Genomic DNA, 22,400 nt, shown 5'->3' on the forward strand with positions numbered 1-22,400 from the left:
TAAATCTGACTTTGAATGCGTCTATAAAAATTTATGAATGAATCCTGATCAATGGTGGGGAACTTTATGTCCAATGAAATGTGTGCTATAAAACAACTTAATTTCCTCAATTAAAGCAATATTTCACAAGTTAAATGCTATGGCTTGTAAAAACAAATCATGTTTACAGTAAAAATCTTACAACAGAAGCACGTTGTCGTGCTTGTATTTATTCTTCCATAAAAATGTGATATATCATCTGTAAAGTGTCAAAATCATTTCTGAATGGTGGACTACTGATCCAGGAACAGCACTGTTAACTAAAAAAAAAAAAAAAAAAAAAATAAAAAATGAAAAAAAGAAAAAAAAAAAATAAAAAAAAAAAAGAAAAAAAAATTGATCAAATAAAATATATAAATGAATGTAAATAATATAAAAATGTGTTATTTTGTTAATAAATTGTCATTTTAGTGTTGGCACGACTGTTCTAGGCACATTGTTATTGTTAACTAAAACTACTAAAATCATGCTTGTAAATAACATAAAGCTAAAATAAATTAGAACAAAAAAAAATAATATTTGACTTGTGCTATTGCAAATTACTATAAAGAAAAATGTCCATGGAAAAAATATATATTAAAAATATGTAAAAAATGTTTTTTTTTTTTTTTAAAAATGTAAAAAAGTATAAAAAGTTTAAAATAATCTTAAATAAAATATGAAAATGTACGGGTTTAATATCAGACATTTTTAAGTATTAAAATAAATACAGAATTATAAAATGTAAATCAGAAAATGGTTTAAAGTGCTCCTATTATGCCTTTTCAAATATGACCTTTTATGCAGTGTGTCATGTAGCTGTATGTGAACATAAACTATCTACAAAGTTGTGAAGCCGACAGTGCACGATACATAAAGTTAATGTCTATCAAAAAAAAAAAAGAGTCGGTTCACGATAGCCTGAACGAGTCGTCAGGAATTCGAATCTTTTTCTGTTACGGCCATACGCCACGAAGGAACACATTTGCATAATGTCCGCCCACGTTCTGCGTCGTGAACAACTTGCCCGCCCACAAACACAGTCAAATTTCCATGTGGTATTTTCTAGCTGTCATAACTTTATATTTATCCATGTAAATAATCTATTTCTGGTACTCTTACACCAGGGGTGCTCAACCCTGGTCCTGGAGATCGACTTTCCTGCAGAGTTCAGCTCCAACCCTGACCAAACACACCTGAACCACTAATTAGGATCTCAAGGAGCACTTGATAATTACAGACCGGTGTGTTTGATCAGGGTTGGAATTAAACTCTGCAGAAAAGTCGATCTCCAGGAACAGGGTTGGGCACCCCTGTCTTACACAGTATTTAAATACTGTGGGAATATTTTAACTTTTTATCCCCACTTTTGGTTGTTTATGATTAAAAAATGTTGTATTAAGAACGTATTTGTTAATAGTAACAAATCAAATGTGTTGTCTGCGGTGTAAACGAAAACATCTTTATATTCATCCAAATATTTCACAAAAAACAGTCAGTGTAAATTCACCAACGCACACAGAATACTAAAGTTCTGCTTTCATAATAAAAGCAGTGATTCTTTACATCCTCTCCTGACAGTGATGGGAAGAGAATAGCTGTGTTTCCGCCTGAGTAAGTCTCCTGTGCTCTCAGGCCCGTCAAACCTCCGCGCTACAGAGCGAACGCATTACCATGAACGTGCCTGAAGACTGCAGACACCCACTGCAACCTAACAAGGTCTGGGGGCACGTTATTCCTGGCAGTTTCTCCAAAACTAACCTCATTAAAAGAGACAAAACACACCTGTTCCTCTCGGACAGGGTTGGAATGAAGCCGTAAAGAGCCCTGGAAGAAAACGGCATCACCTGCACAGCTGTAGAGCTTCGTAACTGCCTTGAGTTCTGCTGTTATTATTGCAGCATCTGAAAGGAGAGCAGGGCTTGAGAATAATGGGGTTATACAATGGCCAAAGGCTGCAGGAGAGTTTGATTGAGACACTGTAATGACAGACGTCATGCTGCTCCTGGACAATTACCAGCCAAATATGGCAGATCAATCTCTCCGCCGCGGACGAGTCCTGACAAAACGGCACCGATTCATCTGGCGAGAAGACATGAGCACAGAAACCTGTCAAAGAACAAAGGACATCGTTTAAAAGAGTCGGCATCCCACGAAACCTGTCAGAAACATGTCATATTAGCCCTATTTTATCATTATTTCTAGTGATTTCCTGCAAATTTTTTTTTTTTTTTTAATTTTAATTAATTTATTTTATTTAATTTGTATTTTAATTAATTTGTTGTTTTATTTAGTTGAATGAAGCCAAATTTTAAAATAATTTATATTTGACTTATTAAACTGCCAAAAGTTGTATAATATAATATAAATATATATTATATTATGCATTATATCTATTATAATTTCTATAATCCAATTATAATGATTGGATTTTTTCCATAATTAAAAAATATAAATAAATAATAGATAAAAAAAATATATAAAATAAAATAAAAAATAAAATTATATATAGCTCAAAAGCAATTTGATTTTCAAAATATTTTTGAATTTTTTTAATATATATATATATATATATATATATATATATATATATATATATATATATATATATCTCAAATATGTTTTTTTCTATTAATTTTATTTATCCATTACTTAAATAATGTTTGGAAGTTACTTGCAATAAAAAATAATAATAATAATAAAAATAATAATAATAATTATTATTATTATTAAATAATAAAAATGTAAGTCAAGTTTTTCTTATTAAGTCATGACAATTTATGATTTTACAATACTTTAGCTCATCAATTAAGTTGAGCTATTTATTTTTTTATTTATTTGTATGATTAAACTGACTTAAAATGACTTAAACAACCAAGTTAATTATACTTAAAAATATAAGGCAGCAACTGAAACAAAGTTAAAATAGGTGGAAATTGGTAAAAACAGACTTTTATTTCAAGAAGCTGCCAAAGTTGTTTAAATGCGTACTTTCTGACAAATTCTAATAATTTTGGTAATAAAAAAAAAAAACCATAATATTGAGTTCACTCTAAAACTCTAAAATATTTGTAAATGTATGAAAACATTTGCAATTAATTTGTCAAAAGATGTGGGAAGCCTGTATTTTCCACTTCTGTCTTAAATAAAATGATTTTTTTTACAATATCAAATTTGTTTATATTTTTGCTATTAATTTCGTTGATTTATTACGTGTTTAAATGATGTTTTAACCTATGTAAAGTCCATTTTTACCAATTGTTTTTGTTAAAAATATTATCATTTCAAAGGAAAATGTCATATTACTCATATTTCAGCAAAAAAATAAGAAATATTTTGCTTAATTAAAATGAAGTTGAAATCATTTGTAGGTTGATTTTAAAAAAATGAATAAAACAAAACCTGTTTTTTTATTTGAGCATCTTGATCAAACTTACAGAGTAACATTGGCTTAACCAATGGCGTGAGTTTGGGGGCGGGGCTATCCATTTGTTCGCCCAATGGCAGATTTGGAAGTGTTGGAAAAGTTGGTTAAGACTAATATTATTGAGTACATTTAAGCAAAGAAAATAACATTTCAGACTTTCAACGTTAAAATTCATATTTGATTCAATGTTACTTGCTGTTTCTCTGTAATTGCGAAATGTATTAGCAATTTCTGTTTCTTTTTTTTTAGTTCAATAGCTCAGAGATGAGCATTTTTATACCGATTTAAGCAAAAGATTGTATTGCATTATTTTGTACTGTAATGCAGTAATGAAAAAATACTATTAAGAACAAGAAAACAAACAGAAGACAATGTACACAATAAACTACTGAGAATTTGGAGGGAAAATGTGCTTAATGGCCATGCCAGAATGCAAAACATCTTAACGCTCCTAAAATAGGCCTTACTTTTTATGCAAAATCTCTTTTTCATCTTGTTTTGGGGCTGGTTGTGACCCAGACATGTTTTTCTGAGATTGGTTCATTTCAGCAAGACTTGCAAATGTTCAAAGTGCTCCAAAATGATTTTTCCACAAGCACGATTGAGATAAAACACGAGTAGGTGACGAATTTCGGGAGCCTGATTACTCTGCAACAAATCAAAGCGTGGCGTTTCTGCTGAAACATTTTCATATGTAAATTGGCCAAACACAAACGTTCCTGTCTGTCACTATCTTCCCACAAAGCGTCCCCAAAATAGTAGATTGCTCCATTTCTGACACCTCAAATACGGCAGATGCGTCTGAAACACAAAAGAGCACCTCCTCCAGCTTGTGGGAGGGGAGTCCGCCATGTTTGGAGGAAGATCTCATCTGGGCCTGTTCAACGTGAAGCCTGACAGCTAATGCTTTTATGTGGATAAACAATTCCTCAGACACACGCCGGGACGGATGTGAGCCGCCGGCCTTGAATAATGCAGGGGGAAAAGAGTGTGACAGCTTAGAACAACATCGGAAATCTTTGTTGGAGACTTTTGTCAAGCAAAACACTCAGAATTATCTTTCTGAACGCACAAAAGCTGGTTTATGAGAAAGAAATGCACGCAACCACACTGGCACTTTCGTATCTCAGTTTGCCGTTCTTCTAGCAAACGTGTTGTGTTTATTAAAGAGACATTTCGTTGGGGTTATATAAAAACGTTTAGAAACCGTTAACTAGAAGGAGCATCCTGTGGGTGTTGACAGGTATAAGACACGAACAGATGCTCTACAGACTTCAAGAACGATTCACAAGAATCACCTTCATCAAGAGAAAGGTCACGGCACGCAACACACAGCCATTTAGAAACATTAGAGAAATGTTACTTTCAAGAAATGCAGAAACACACCGTGCGACAGGAACGTCGCGTCTACACCGGACGCCATCGACAGGCGATATAAACCAGATCCATTTAGATTAAGCGAATCCGTGCTGGAGCGATGTGATACGACTAGCTAGTCTTCAGCTAGTCTTTATTTAGCCTGTAATAGGGATTTTCAAGCCTGGAAAGTCAGGGAACTTAATACAACAATTTTTTAATTGTTGTATTTTTAATTTAGTTTATTAGACACATTTTTTAAATAATTTACATTTTATTTTATTACCATTTTATTTTCAACAAAAATCCATTGGTAAAAACCTTTAGGTTACTTTTATTTCAAGTAACTGCTTTATGCTATTTAAATGATTAACTCCCAGTAATTTATGATCGTTTTGATTGGAAAAAAGTAAAAGAAAAAATTTATTATAAAATAGAAAATAATTTTAAAATTACGAAAAAATTACAGTTGATGGAATAAAAATTAAACATTGGTTTTTAAGTATTTCAAAATGGTTATAAAATCCTGAAAACATCACTGAAAAATATTTTCAATTCATTTGTCAAAAAGTGTGGGAAGCCTGTATTTTCCATTTCTGACCTAAATACAATAATTTTATTAACAACATCAAATATGCTTATATTTTTGCTATGAATTTTATTCATTGAGTTACATACTTAAGTTTTGGCGGTTACTTCAAACAAAAAATAAAATCTATGTAAAAACATAAACTCAAAATTCTGATATTTTTGGAATTGCGAGATATAAATTCTGAATTTTTTATTAGAATTACAAGACAAACTCAAAATTCAGACTTTTTTTTTGGAATTGCGAGATATAAATTCTGACTTTTTTTTTAGAATTACAAGACAAACTCAAATTCTAGTTTTTTTTAGAATTGCAACATAACTCAATATTCTGACTTTTTTTTTTAGAATTGCGAGATATAAATTCAGACTTTCTTTTTAGAATTACAAGACAAACTCAAAATTCTGACTTTTTTAGAATTGTAAGATATAAATTCTGACTTTTTTTTAGAATTGTGACAAACTCAAAATTCTGACTTTTTTAGAATTGCGACATAAATTCGAATTTTTTTTAGAATTGCGACATATAAACTCAATATTCGGACTTTTTTTAGAATTGCGAGATATAAATTCCGACTTTTTTTTAGAATTACAAGACAAACTCAAAATTCTGACTTTCTTAGAATTGCGACAAATTCTTTTTTTTTTTAGAATTGCGACATAAACTCAAAAATCTGACTTTTTAGAATTGCGTGATATAAATTCTGACTTTTTTTTTTAGAATTGTGACAAATTCAAAATTCTGACTTTTTTTAGAATTGTGAGACAAACTCAATTCTGACATATTTTTAAAATTACAAGACAGACTCAAAATTCTGACTTGCTTTAGAATTGCGTGATATAAGCTTACAATTCTGAGAAAAAAGTCCGAAATGTGACATAAAATGTCCCAATTACCTTTTTCTTTTTAATTCAGTGGAAACATGTGACTAGTCTGTGCTTAGTGAACATCTCTATTTGATCAACGCTTCCAGCGCAGACACACTCAATCTGACTCGATGACGATCGCCTCCAGTGTAGACGCGATGCAAGTGTGGAAACAGTGGAGAGAAAGCTAAAGTGTTTGGCAGTGCAAAAAAACTGCAAAATTAAAGCAGTCACTAGTTCAGTGTATATATATATATATTTATATTTCTATTTATATATATTAAGGACAATTATACAAAAAAAAGTACTTACATAATTTTCAGTCTACATTACCTTCTTTAAAAGAGCAACACACGGCTTGTGGTCAAAGTATTTACACAGTAAGACAAAAGCATGTGCTTGTACAGTACAGTACAGTACGGTTGGCACTCGAATCCCCACACGTTCACTCAGCAGTGGGATCCAGTCGCCGTGTAGTTGGACATTTCCCGGCGTATAGTGCTGAACGGCGACAGCTCCAGTTCCGTCGTGCACTCGTGCTCGTTGTCGTCGCTGGCCGTGGCCGAAGAGTGAGCGGCGATCCCGCAGGCGTCCGCGCAGCAGCAGCAGCAGCACTCCAAAAAGGCACGGCCGAAGGGTCTGCAGAGGCACAGCAGCAGCACCGGCGTGACGGCGGCGCGCAGGAACAGCAGCAGCTGACTGAGCAGATGCAACAGCGCCATGGTGCTCTGCGGGACCCCGGCCGCCATGTACGCCGAAACCATGTTGCACACGTTCTCGGGAACCACGCACGCGCCGTATACGATCGCTAGAGCGACTACGGTGCAGTTCATTTGGCTTTCCAGGCGGATTTGCTTCTTGTTGCCTCTGGCGCAGCCGCGTTCGGCGCGACGGATGCGTCTAGCGGTCGCCACCGAGCTGCCGATGGTGAAGAGCGTCGGCAGGCAGAAGTAGCAGCCGAAGCACCACCAGAGACGAGCTCCTTCGTACGTCAGGCCCAGGACGTACAGCGTGTCGGGGAGGGACGTGGAGATGCGAATCAAGCAGCGCTCGGACGCCGGGTCGTCCGCCGTGCCGTCGCCGTTTTCCGACACCAGCTGGCGGATCAGGAGCTCGGGGAGCGCGAGGAGTAGGGCGCCGATCCAGATGACGGCTAGTTTGGCGGCGGTGGAGGTGCAGTTCTCGATCATCTCGTAGTACATCTGGACGTTGGTCGCGGCGCGGAAACGGTCGATGCAGAGCGCGCACAGGGTGAAGGTGGTCACGCCGAGAGACGCCACCTGGGAAAATAAGAAAAACGCACAGTTTGGTCATAAGAAGAGATGAAAATGTACTGAAAAAAATAGGTGATACTGAAAAAAAAAAATGTAAAATTAAATAAATAATATGGAAAAAAAGCTATATAGAAAAAATATTTAATTAATCATGTAAAAAACAAACAAACAAAAAAAAAAAACATGATTATTTTTGATATAATTTTTATAATATTTGGTAATATTTCTAGTTACGCACAACTTAAATTTTTTCCCCAGATGATTATAAATTACTTAAAGTATCATCAAAAATGCATAATTTATTTGTCAAAAGATGTGGGAATCCTGTATTTTCCACTTTTGTCGAATAAGAATATTAAATGTGTTTATTTAAATTAAAAGTGTAAAAGCAAAAATTGCTATTAAATTGCTTCATTAATGTATTACATGTTTAAATAACTTTTGGCAGCTACTTATAACCTATGTGAAGTAAATCTTTATCATTTTTTTAAAAATAAACTATGAAAAAAAAAAGAAAAAGTAATTTAGTAATTTTGTTTTTTCTTCAGTTTTTTTTAAAAAACAATAAATAAATACTTAATATAAAAATATCTATACTAAATAACATATAACTTAATAATAATACTAATAATTTGAAAAACTATTAAATTAAAAAATAATGGAGGAAAATGTTAAAAAGTAAAAATAGACTTTACAAGGTTAGTTTTATTAAAGTAATTGCTTAAAGCTACTTAAATGCATAATGTTTAGTCGTTTATGATTGTTTTGATTTGAAAAAAATATTTGAAAAATTATTATTATGAAATATTTATCAAAATGCTTTTAAATGACTGGAAATACCATTGACAAATTTAATCATTTATTTAATAATTGCAATTTATTAGTCAAACTGTGTGGGAGTAATATATTTTCCAATTCGGTCTTAAAAAATGTTTTTATTAACAATATTAAATATTTTTATATTTTTGCTATGAATTTCAGTTACTTGGAAGAAAAAAGGGAAAAAAAAAAACTATAAAAATAACCTTAAAATAAGGTTTGTTGAATCATGTTTGTTGAAATCATGTTTGTTGAAAAACATGAAACTAAATAGTGAATACTAAATATAAACATATCTATAAAACTAAATAATGATAACAAAATTATTTAAAAACTATTAAATGTGAAAAAAAAAGAAAAAATGTTATTTTACCTTTTTTTTTTTTTTTTAATTGTTTTATTTTTTGGTCAAAATCAAAAGTTTTATTTTACATTGAATTGTATTTATTTATATAGAAATAATCCAGAATCCAATTAATATAAAATACATCTATTTGGCAAAAATGTACTATGAAAATGAAATTATTAAATAAAAAAGAAATATAAAAAATGTTTACCAATTGCTTTTTTTTTGTTGAAAAACATAAAACATATAAAACTAAATAATAATTTAAAAAATTCTTAAACCATTACAAAAAAATAATGGAAGAAAATGTGAAAAAAAGAAAGAAAAAAATCCATTTGTTTATCGTTTTTTTTTTTTGGTCAAAAATTAAAGTATTATTTTAGCAATTCAGTTGATTTATATAGAAATAATCCAAAATCCAATTAATATAAAATACTTCAATTTGACAAAAATGTACTACAAAAATTAAATTATTAAATAAAATAAATATAAAATTTTTTACTAATTGTTTTTTGGCCAAAATCACGTAGTATTTTTCATTCTATGGATTTTGTTACAATGGATATACACAGTGTTTAATTACAGTTGGTAACATTCGCACCCATATTGAAATAAACGGAAATGTATTCATTAGTTTTTGCTTTTCTATGTAAGAAATGGCATTGAAAACCATGGCATTTGAGTGGTATTGGTATCAGCTGTCAAAATGTTGGCATGACGAAAACCCTTGAGAAGTGCGTTACGTGTCAGTGTCTAGCGTAAATGCTGTAAGGCCAGTGGCGTAAACAACCCGCTTGAAAGGAAAGTCTGAATTATATCTGGCATGTCACTGAACCCAGTTCTACAGCTGGAAATGCTCTCCTAAAAATGGTTCAGCACACAGCAGCAGGTTCACCAAACCACAAACAAACAGCTCGTGCTTTTACAGATTTTATCTGCTGCGTTATTGTGACAGACAGTCAACCTCCTGCAGGCCTCGCAATTAATTCAGCCTGCCCGCAAACTCTCCCAACGCGCCCTTCCCACTGCGAAACGGGACAATTTGCGTGACTATTGCCACAATAAATTGGGAGATATGAAAGAGTATTTACAGCGGCGACACAAAAGAAACAACTGCAATGAATGGGAGACGACTGGAGAGCTTCTTGGCCACGTTCGAGCAGCTGCGTCCCAGCGGATGATGCAAACCCAAATGAAAGAGCCAACTAAGTGTTTGTCTTCATTATCATAATTACAGAGCAATCAGGCACATCAGCATCAAGGAGGAGACAATTAGCGGAGCGACGCTCGTGCTGTTGCGCATTGCTGGCTAAATGAAAACTTGCCAGCCTTTCTCATCTCCAAAAGCAGATTGGCGAGATCCTTCGTCATTTTGACAAAAAGCAGACTGTTCAGAATCCATTACAGAGCATTGTGTCCATTAAGACGCTGTAATGGTGCTATATTACTTCCATAGGTGTGAAATGTATCCATCCTGCTCCATTAGACGCTTGGCACGTTGAACGATCGTCGGTTTACTGTGTGGGATGGGCAGGTCGGGAAAGTGATGCTTCCGGACTGAAAACTACTGCTGGGTTTTTCCCTGTCCATTTATGTGCCCTAAAGTTTTCGTAAGACAGTCAATAAACTCGTTTTGAGCCTCTCCCTGCAAAACTTTGCGAGAGCATTAGGACGTTTCATGAAATGGCATTCGTTTGTAAGTTTGATTCAATTCTGTGAATCAGTTCATCATCAACTATCTGATTCAATGAATCAATTCTAAATTTTGAATTAGGAATTTGTTCACAACATCAACTCTGAAAAATTCTGGAAAATTCCCAATATTGTTAAAATAAATAAATAAAAATCAAAACTACAACAACAACAAAATGAAATAAATTTTTATAAAACAAAATATAAAATGTATAAAAATATCAAGTATATTGAGAAAAATATTAAATATCATCAAAAGGTGGAAAAATATTGGCTTTTTACAGTCTTTTCCCATAGATTTAACATCTACTTTGATATGTATTTTAACTATATATATATATATATATATATATATATATATTTTTTTTTTTACTCAATTTTTCAGATATTGAGAAATACGTTATGTGTGTGTGTGTGTATATAATAATAATAATATAAATAATAATATAAATACAATGAAAAAAATTAAATATTTAAAGAATTTTAATTAATCTTTAGAATTGTATTTATGTATTTTTGAATTTTAACTTCATTTTAATTAACCTAATTTAAAAATACTTAAAATTTTAATTAAAATAATTAAAAATACAGATTTAACATTTATAACCTAATAAAACTTGTTTATACTAGATTTTTTCATTCATTGTTATTTTTAAGAATATTTTTAATGTTTACACCTTGATTTTGACATATCCTTAGTTTTTCTTTTATGGAAAAAGCCTTTAAAAGCCAACATTTTTTCGTCTCTGAAGATATTTATTGTATTTTTAAAAATACTTTTTTTCATTATATATTATATAATATATTTTTTATACATTTTAATTATATTAATTAAAATTTTATATATTTTTAATTATTAGTTATTAGTATTAATTATTATAAAATAAAATAAATTATTAAAATGAAATTATTAAAGTGTATTAACCTTTTAAAAAAAATTAATTTGTAATTCTATAATTATATATATACAGATATACAAAAATATATACAGTATTAAGTTATATAATTATTTATTACAGTATATATACTTTAATTTAATTATTAACATTTATTAACTTTTTTAAAATATTAATTTTTAATTATAATTCTATACCATGTTTTTATTCTATTTATAATACACTACATTTTTACTAGATTTTTTACTATATATATATATATATATATATATATATATATATATATGTATTATTGTTAAAAATTCTAAACAAACAAATCAATATGTATAAAGGATTTTTCTTTTTTATCTGTAAAAAAAAAAAATGTAATCAAGCAACTCAATGTGCAAACATTAAAATATCTACATATAAGGAAGAATTGCACGAATGTTAACAGGTAGAAACTGTCTGAATGTTTAGAAAGACAAAGGGAGAACAAGACTATAAGCAAATGTACATGGTGTCAAGACCACAGGCTACATGATTCATGTGCTTTGAAGCTGATTTTCTCCCTTCCTTTCTCAGTAATCAAATGTAAGGTCTCTCTGGTCTCCAAACACCTCACGCTCTGACAAACAGTCCAGACCACGACCCGCGTCTCTCTCTCTCAGTCTGGTCTGACATTCGCATGCGTTTGGAGGCATTTTCTAGCTTACAGGTTTCCTAGCAGCAGGTGATGATAGCGTTGGCCGCGATGGTCTTTACTAACGCCTCATTAATTCTCTGATTAAGAGGCTCTCCTGAACGATGGAGGTGCTGGTTATTAATCTGGTTTAACGGCTGCTTTTAGACAGGGTGACTTCGGGCCATTGTTGGGCTACCGGCCAGCAGGGACAGCAATAAGTCTTACATATTGACAAATGAGATGCACTGAGGCATGAGCGAGCTAGGAGCAAAAGCTATTACAGGAATATTGTTATATATGATGACCACAGAATGAAACAAATACATATTCAGCTACATAAATTCAGACCATTAGAGGGGAAGTTAACAGCCTGGATCAAAAACACAAACACAAAGTGGATTAATAATAGAACAGAAAGGCAACAAAGACAAACAATAAAACAAGCCAAACAATGAAATGAAATGAAATAAAAATAGCAGCGACGCTACACAGGACAAGCAGTTTGAATTAAAAATAAACAAAACAAAATAAAACGTAAAAATCCAGTGACCCTACAATGACAAATGGTTTGAAGAATGAATGAATGAATGAATGAATGAATAAATAAATAAATAAATAAATAAACAAACAAATAAATAAATAAATCCAGTGGCCCTACATAAGACAAGCAGTTTGGAGAATGGATTAAAAATAAAATAAAATAAAATAAAATAAAATAATACAAATCCAGTGAGGACAGGCAGTAATAAAACTATATATAATATTTTATTATATTTTATTTTAAAATAATGAAACAAAATTTAAAAAAAAGAATGTTTACAATTTCTAAGCATTTAGTTTAAAATAAATAATTTGTTTCAGAATTTTAATTTTAATTAATATAATTAAAATACATACAATTTTAATTAAAATAATTAAAAATACAGATTTAACATCTAACTTGATAAAACTTATTTATACTAGATTTTTTCATTCATTCGTACATTCATTCATTGTCCTTTTTAAGAATATTTTTAGTGTTTACACCTTAATTTTGTCATATACTTTTTTTAAAGCCTACCTAGGACAAGTGGTTTGTAAATAAAATAAAATAAAATAAAATAAATCCAGTGGCCCTACATAGGACAAGTGGATTGGAGAATGGATTAAAATCAAATAAATTAAATTAAACTAAATAAAATAAAATAATAAATAAAATAAAATAAAATAAAATAAATCTAGTGGCCCTACATGAGTTAAGCAGTTTGGAGAATGGATTAAAAATAAAATAAAACAAAATAAAATAAAATAAAATAAAATAAAATAAAATAAAATAAAATAAAATTTTGGAAATAATTTAGATGGTGGTTGCCTTCTCAAAACTTGCCATGATGATGCTGGGGTTATTGTGAAGTTGCTAAAGTGTGTTTTTCAATAAGTTGCTATGACATGCTAGGAAGCCAATGGCCGAGCTGTCAGATACGCCTCTGCAGCATGTTTGCTCAAACGAAACAACGACCTTCCTGCAAATCTCTGTTGTGACCGATGCAATCTCCAAAGAGCTAAAGGCCAGTCAAAACACAAGTCAAGTTAAAACACTGGCACCGACACGCCTCCCTCAGTTTCGCTTGACCTACCGCAGCGAGAAATGTCAGACCTCCGATAAAACAAACCCAATGATCAAACAAGTTCAGCTGGCATTCGCTGAACTCTCCAGCAGTGGAGCAAAACTCCACCATATATTTCTCCACTCTTAAGCAGCAGATCTCTGCAGGAGACAAGTGAGGGGACGTCAAAAGTGAAAAGTGTCAGGTCTGAACAAAAGAAGCACTGAGACCACCTCCCAGAATCACGCACCATGTTTTTCGAGCGTGCGTATGTGTACGTGTGTGAATAATGGAGCCAGAGGCGTTTTCTCCCTGTGGAGCACTTTGCCCTCAAGACTGACTTTACTCACCACTTAGCCTGAATGCGGTCGCTGCCGATCAGCATTCATAGGCGCGCTGAAGCCAGAGGGGCGGGCACAAGCACGCATGCACAGTGGCTTATTTTCATTCAGCTTCACCATTGTCAGGCTGAGCCTCCCGGCCCTCTCTGCCTGTCCCGTGCAATCACAGCAGGCACGCTGTGTGCCACCAGGATGCCGCATTCGCACTGCCTTCCCTCCAGAACCCAGCTTTAACACCCCCTCACACCCTTCACATTCACAAAAGCAATCACAATCTAGTTCTCTAAGGCAAACGGATGGGTGAATCTCACCGAAGCCTCTTCAAGACAACTTGGTTAAATCGGTGGCCATCTTGGTAACACCCCTGGGCAGCTATTTTGTCTATAAATGCACATCTGCTCGAATGGAGAAAGGCTGAAGTCTAGACTTCCAGAAAAAAGGTACAAAAGGTGCCACTGGGCTGGTATACCTTCAAAACGTATTAATAATTATCTTTAAGGTACTAACATGTCCCTTTCAGGGATATATAAGGTACAAAAGTGCACCTTTTAAAAATCAAACCAAAAAACAAAAACAAAACAAAAAAACAAACTACTTCTGTAACCCTGCATAGAACAAGCGGTTTGTAAAACTAAAACCAAAATAAAATAAAAATATTTGATATTAAAATAAAATATTTGATATTAAATAATAAATAAAATAAAATAAATCCAGTGACCCCCCACAAGGACAATAAGTTTGTAAAATAAATAAATAAATAAAATAAAATAAAATAAAATATAAAATAAAACAAAACATCCTGTGACAAATAAATTAAAATTAAATTAAATAAAATTAAACAAAATTAAATAAAATTATTTAAAAAAAAAAAAAAACATCCAGTGACCCTACATAGGATAAGGAACCACCTCAGTGACAGCTTTTGTACCTTTTTGTCTGAGATTGTATGAAACTGTCTGTCAAGTTTGCATTATAATAGCAAGGGCAGTAATGCATGCAACATATTTGGTATTATAAATTGTGCTTCTTTAACTACAATTGATGCCATATTGTGCATTGCAATTTTATTTGTTGGGGTCTGAGTGATATTTTACCCTAAATTAAAATAATAATAATAATAATAATAAAATAAATATTTTGTTAAAGTAAATGAAGCCAGTTTTAAGAAAGGGACAGTTCACCCAAAAATGAAAGAAGATATTTTGAAGAATGTTGATAACCAAACAGACGGTAGCCACTGACTTCCATAGTATTTTTTCCAAAATATCTTCTTTTGTGCTCAGCACAAGAAATACAGGTTTGGGACAATTTGAGGGTATGCAAATCATGACAATTTTCACTTTTGGGTGAACTACCTTTAAGAGTTTTTGCCTTATGGCACTGTTTGCATTACAGTTAAGCACATACCACTTCCAAACTCTGTTTATTATTATGTAAAAAATAAAAAAAGTCTAATTCTCATTACTGTAATGTGAGATTAAATGACAATACAGTGCTGCTTTTCATCAATGCATTAATAAATGCATAAATAAATGTAAAAAATGCATTACTGTACAAATTACTGTATTAGACTAACAAAATATCTCATGAGAATAAGCAAGAATAGAAAAAAAACATCTGGACAATAATGCAACTTTGTGGGTGGGGAAATGCTTAATTTTCATAAAGAAAATTTTGCAATGCAAATGTGTCATGCAGAATATAATATTTTCTCCCCTATTTGATTTTAGGGTGAAATGTGATCAGGACATGTCACCAGGACAGGTTTTCAGCCATAAAATGAGTCCACAATTATTTGACACTAAAGAAGCGTGGTGTTTGGATGGTGTAAAGTGAGCTCTGCTGAAACTGGGTGTGGTGAGGAGATCAGGATGGCAGCGGGGTGCCTGCAGATTTCACGGGAAATAAGCTGTTACGGTTGCGCCATACACTATGTGACAGGAGTGGGACAGAGGTCAGAGCAGACTGTCAGTGCAGGTGTCCTGAGGGCAGGGTGGATGATCTTTTGCAAGCAGGGAGCAATGACGTCTCCCGAAACGAGGCCCAATTACCCACGATGCCATGATTTCAATACCTCAGCCTTGAGAAAAGCAAACCTTAATGCTGATAAACGTACTTGTGCATGGAAAACTAGATCATTGCCATGGAAAAGAACACGAAAGATGATATTCTGAAGAAGGCTGGGGTCAAAACAACACTGGCTTTCAGTGTAAATGTAAGATTTTTAATGGAATTGTTTTTTGCTGATTCTAAGCTATTTGAATTTTGAAAATGACTATTTATATCAAATTAAACAGATGCAAATAGTACTAACATGAGATTTGAATTTTTGGAATGTTCTAAGATTTGAAATTCAAATTTTAAATTTGGGCCTTAACATTCTTTTTTTTTTTTATACATACTGAGGCATTTTTCAAACTATCTCCTCTGTCGTCTTGGAGGAATATGAAGGTGACAAACTGACAATTTTTTATTTTTGAGCGGAAAATCGTTTTAAGTGCCAAAATGTAAACGTAAGGTTTGAGGTTCACTACGTTAGGTCAAACGCCATTATTAAATGCAATGATTTGTACCTATCATACGCACACAAACATTTCAAACCTGTTATGAATGAAGATGGAATCCATTACCTCAATATACGGTACGACTTTACAGGTGAACTGGCCCAGCAGCCAGGTCTTTGTGAGCTCGTGAAACACCACGAGTGGCAGGCAAAACAAGAGCAGTGCAAAGTCCCAAATGGCCAGGTTAGCCAGAAGAGCATTTGAGATGCTCCTCATGTAGTAGTTATGGCACACCACACACATTATTGCTATGTTGCCCGTTATTCCCACAGCGAAAATGAGGACCGAAACGATGGTGATTGCATACGCCCCGTAGGTCTCGCTAGTGACGGGGTAGAAAGGATTGGGGAAGAACTCGCTCTCCTCATCCTCGGCGTACGGAGGGGTCATCGGCGTGGCGTCCCACGGGTCGTCTATCTGTTTGGTGTGGAACTCGGCATATCTGGTGAGATCGAATGGGAAATCAGTGGAGGTGAGAGCTAGAGGCTTGGGCAAGGGTTCCCACATGGATAAAGAGGATGTCAGGGCGTTATAATAAGTTTCGACTGGTGTCATTGGGGCAGCGCTTTTATTCTGGCCTCTTTTCAAGCTCTTAAAACCTTTCTTGTGGTGCTCCTTTGTGCCTCTTTTGCGTCTGTGGTTTCTTTCTCGCTTGCTTGTTGAATAAGGCTTGGAGTTATTGTGTCCACCTACTGTTCCCATGGCAGCAGGCATCTCGCCATTCAACTTTTTCCTTTTATGTCGCCGCGAGCGCTTGTGTAGGTTTGTGCCACTCTCCGTGACCGCATGTGTTCTGTTCGACAAGAGATGTCTGTATCCGTAGCGCTTACCTCCGCTCTCCAAAAGCAGCCAGAGATGTGAAGACAAGTTAGTGTTGTCTTCTGAAGTCTGTTTGATGTCAAAGGCAGGTGTACCTGCGGCTTGGCGCCTCGCAGGGTGTGGGGCACTGGGTTTTGCATCACGAAGGCTCCTAACTGGTTCTTTGGTGTGTGCGTTACGGCTTTCTCCGTGCAACAAAACATGTGGACATCCTGCAATGAAAAAGACCGTTCTTAAAAGCAGCAGCATCTGCATCTTCACCGAGTCAGTGTGCTGAAGATGTTAGAAAAACACTCTAACGTGGTGCATTGCAAAGAACACACGCTATTTTCTCAGATTCACATTGTTGGAAGGAAAAGTTCACATGCGAATGATTAGATCCACGCAAATGACTTTTCCTGTTACATCCACTCCGGTGTTGTGCGGCAAACAAAAACCTCCTCCTCTAGAATCGCCGCCTTAGCAAAGTGCCAGAAAGACGATATTTCCTCCAAACGCCATTATTTCACCTTCATTTGCGTTTTTGCATCCCAGCCAGCTGCAGGAGTCGCTCGCATCCCGTGTTCTGTTGGGCGCGGCAACCTGGACTCGTCCTGCGCCTCTGCCGTGCGTGGAGAAGCGGAGTCCGGTGGACGCTCTCCGTGACGCGAACGGGCGGGGAGCTGCTGCCGCTGCTGCTGTGAGTGAGGAGCGGATGAAGAAAATGGACGGACTCTCTCCTGGCGGATAACCTTGTTCTGTCAAGCCGGATCCATCAGCATCAGCCCCTTGGACCACCGCAGCTGGAGGCGACCCCGCCCCGCCCGTGCGTAGTACATTCATTACCATGCGTAATTACGCATGTCAACAGAATCATAATCCGATCAGTCTTAAAAGTAACACGGGCTTAGACGAGTTAAATTACAGCCGTGTGTCACAGGAACATGCGGGAAAAGTGCAACTGCAAAATGAATCACAATGCACCGATATTACGAGTCTATACATTTGCAGATTATACGCACGCATTGCACATGCACACAACAAAAATCCCTGTAAATAATTAGTCATAGCCTCGTTTATATAGTTTACACGTTATTTTTGCAGATTCTGCACATGCATTGTGCATGCACACAATAGCAATCCTTGTAAATAAATGGCTAAAACAAGTGATTATTAATATATTAATTGCGAGGCACTCCATTTTCATAGTCTATGCGTTACGTTTGCAGATTCTACACATGCATTGTACATGCATACAACAAAAATCCCTGTAAATAAGTAATACTAGCTATCATTTATGTAGTTTACACGTTATCTGTGCAGATTCTGCACATGCATTGTGCATGCACACAATAGCAATCCTTGTAAATAAATGTCTAAAACAAGTGATTATTAATATATTAATTACGAGGAACTCCATTTTTATAGTCTTTGCGTTATGTTTGCAGATTCTACACATGCACTGCAAACAATAAACAACAACATAAAACGTGAATTATGATATTTACAGATTGCACTGCACATGTGCACTGTATATGCATATTATGCACAAAATATATAGCAAGCATAACTTATAGTAAATAGAAAAAGAGGCCTCAAATGTATTTGGACAGTTCAGCGTTTGAGTGTAGGTTACACTTGTAGTGATCTTTGTTGTGTCAGTCAGATATATATGTGTGCAACTAAAACGTCCAAATGCTTTTTGCGGGGATTGCATCCAAGTAACTTTCAGTTCTAAAAGCTCTTTAATGCATTGGTATGTCAAACAGGTTTCTCAGCCTGTGGCAATGTCACAACAGAGCAAAGCACTCTGAGCGGAAGGGCAAGCGCTGACTTGCTTAAGGTTTGTTTCCTGCTGGACAGAAACTTGGGCTCAGAGGTGCACATTCGCAAACAGCCAACAGCCTTTCATTGCCTTGCATAACATCAGCGATTATGTGGAAACGCTCCTTATTTAGCTCAGACATGCTTTAGTTTCTTTGTTCCGCTAGGTCCAAAGTTTCACCTCTAAGTCCTGCTGGTCAGTGAAAGCTTGGCTGGATATTGAAGTGTAAAACAGAGAGGCCAGGTGCAGAACAGAAGCTACTGGAGTTGGCACAGCCTTGGCGAGTAGTGATACTCTGTTGCCAAATCTGAGCATGGGGTTCAAAACACTAAACAACAGTGTGAGCCGCAAGGTCAGGTACTTTAGAAGACCGAAAGCTGACTGAAATGTTTTTGCAAATGGATGATGATGGAACATGATGATCCAGATGCGTCTTTCTTTATACCGAATACTTGAAACATTTCTCTTTGATTTCTCTGTCCTCTTCTTGTTATGCATCATCAAATAGCTGGAATAAATTACTCTTCCTAATCAGAAAGGCCCATATTTGTTTTGCTTTCTAGAAAGAAGATATTCACAAGAGGTACACTTTCATAAAAAGCAAAATTGCATTGTAAAAGACTTTTCAAAAAACACATCTTGCATATGTCCAAATGCAACATTTTTAATGCTGCAAGCATACAGTTTCACCAAATTTTGATGAAAATTTGTGTTCAAGATACATTTTCTGAAACAATCTCTTATATGTGACCCTGGACCACAAAACCAGTCTTAAACTAGCACAGGTGTATATGTGGCAATAGCCAAAAATACATTGTATGGGTCAAAATGATTTTGTAAATTTCCTGCCGTAAATATATCAAAACTTAATTTCTGACTAGTAATATGCATTGCTATGAACTTTATGTGGACCACTTTAAAGGCAATTTTCTCAATATTTTGCTTTTTTTGCACCCTCAGATTTCAGACTTTCAAATAGTTGTATCTCGGCCAAATATTGTCCTATCATAGACAAACCATACAGCTTTCAGATTATGTATACATCTCCATTTAAAAAAAAAAGACCCTTATGAGTGGTTTTGTGGTCCAGGGTCACATATGCTACGGAATTTAGATTTTTGGTTATATGCTAAAAATGCTTGTTTTTATGAGGGTGCTATCAACTATCAAAATCTAAGGATATGACAGACTCACAAAGCATTATAAACACATCTGTTCATATCACCAAGCAACTGGGTGGGTAATTTGAGTGGGACTGATATTGCGGCAATCAAAAGCGCCACCTGGCGGTGTTAAACAGAACTGCGTAAACACGAGAAAATACGGTGTTAGAACAGACAGACACATATTCACCCTAAAATCACACTTACAGAGTGCAAGACAGGTGTACTGCATGTCTAATACAGTGTGAACCTACTCAATACAATATAAAGGGTACTGAAGTGTGACTCTCTGAGGGAATGAAGCTCGAATAACCCAGCGATGGTGCATTACTGTGATCAATCACCTGCTGTCCACATGCCAGCAAGATGATTAATGACTCATATCTCAGAACAAGCGGCAGCAATATCTCACCGCTACTGCAGACGCACAATATCACAGATCAGAGTTGGCATTAATCAATCAATCAGTCAATCAATCAATTAATCAATCACTCAGGCACAGTTTCTCTGAAAATGACGCTCTGTCAACATTTACGCTCTCTCAAGTCGCTCTAAACCTTTATGACTTTCTCTTCTGTTCTGTGGAACACAGTAAGTACATCCAAGTTTGTTTTTCCATATGGGGAAAAATGAATTCTTTTTCCCCGATGAAATAAGCTCCTCCGCAAGGCCTTATAGTCATAACAGCATCATAATACCAGTAGCCTAAACCTGATGCTGTATGACCACTCATATTGGGTCAGTAGATGTCTGAGTAAAAGCCATTCAATCCTCCACACAATAGGACAGAAACATCGTATCACTTAGAAAAGTGGCGTGATGACAGCGGTTAGTGGTGAGTGCGGTGGAGAGCGAATGGTAGAGGACTGTCAGTAATGGCCTCTCGGATGACTCAGACACACTCAGATCCTCCTTTCCGCGAATGCACCGACTGAACCGAGCGACAAATGTGCCTCTAGAAGCAAAACAATAATGCAATCTTTAAGTACTACAAAAACATAATAGATGGTTGCTTGCTAGGTCAAGCCAAACTCGCGAGTGCATATGACATTCTGATCTCTAGTTTAAGTCCCTCGAGTGGACGTCCATGGGATCCAACAGGCTATAAATGTCTGTTTGATCAGTTACCAGATAAAACCAAGTTGTGAAATATTGTTATGGTAGTGCATCAAAATGCAATGTCATCAGTTTGGCAAATATGGTGTTCCAAATGTGCCAAAATTTAGTCAGCTGCTTTGTGCACAGCATTAACATCTTGAGGCCCGGGAAAAAATGTAGCAAAAAATAAAAAATTTTCATATCATTACATTTTTTAGAGCATTACAAAAAATGTATTTAAAAAAAAATAAATAAAATAAAACAATATTTAATTTGTTTAATTAATTTAATAGGTTATGCTATGTGCTTGGTAGAGGAAATAAAAAAAAAAATAATAATAATAAAAAGAAATAATAAAAAAGATATAAATTAACATGCATAGGCAAAAAAAAAAAAAAAAAAAAATTATTTATTTATTTTTTTACAATCACCAATGCATTTTAGTTTTCAGGATTTATTTATTTATTTTTACCGAACTGTGTATAAGTCTCAACTATGTTATAAATGATTTTATATACCATTTTTCTTCATGCAAAATGTGTGTAAAATGGCCATAAATGGGTTTTCTCATTTTATACAGTGTATCTATAAACTAAATGTAATTTGCATGTTAGTGTGTTTTTGGGGCAAAATGTAATGCAAAAAGAAAAGTAAATATGGGAGTAATAACTGACAAGATTTTCATAATAATACATAATATTTCATAGAAATATTGCAATATAATTTTTTCCCTATTCATCTGTTGTGTCTCCCAAAATGCATAATGAATATGCTTTTAGTCCCGGTGTCCTCATATGAGGACATCAACGTCCTGTTTGTAGCAGAAAGTCATATGTTGATTTGAAACCCCATAACATTTTCCTGAGATGTTAATTTATGACACACAGTTTAAAAATGAGTCAGATGATTTGATTTGAATGATTTACACAAAAAAAAAAAAAAAATGGTTCTGCATGTGCTTCATGAATGAGGCCCTGTTCCTTATTGAAAGTAATCATGCAGTATGCAATAACCACTAACTAGTCAACTAGTCACTTAGACCTACAGTAGAGCTTAATATATTGTCAACTTGATTGCA

At 34.5% G+C, this 22,400-nt stretch overlaps 1 protein-coding gene across 1 annotated transcript; it reads right to left on the reverse strand.

The window, feature by feature from the left end:
• Positions 1-4,559: 4,559 nt before the first annotated feature.
• Positions 4,560-19,538, reverse strand: gpr37b (G protein-coupled receptor 37b). The gene is made up of 2 exons (XM_051108541.1): positions 16,505-19,538; positions 4,560-7,536 (listed from the first exon to the last, which is right to left on the reverse strand). Exons 1-2 carry the CDS (start codon positions 17,510-17,512, stop codon positions 6,706-6,708), a joined length of 1,839 nt encoding a protein of 612 aa, XP_050964498.1. The 5' UTR covers positions 17,513-19,538; the 3' UTR covers positions 4,560-6,705.
• Between the last annotated feature and the right edge of the window lie 2,862 nt (positions 19,539-22,400).

Source organism: Labeo rohita, chromosome 4 (genome assembly GCF_022985175.1).
Source record: "Labeo rohita strain BAU-BD-2019 chromosome 4, IGBB_LRoh.1.0, whole genome shotgun sequence".
NCBI lineage: Eukaryota > Metazoa > Chordata > Actinopteri > Cypriniformes > Cyprinidae > Labeo > Labeo rohita.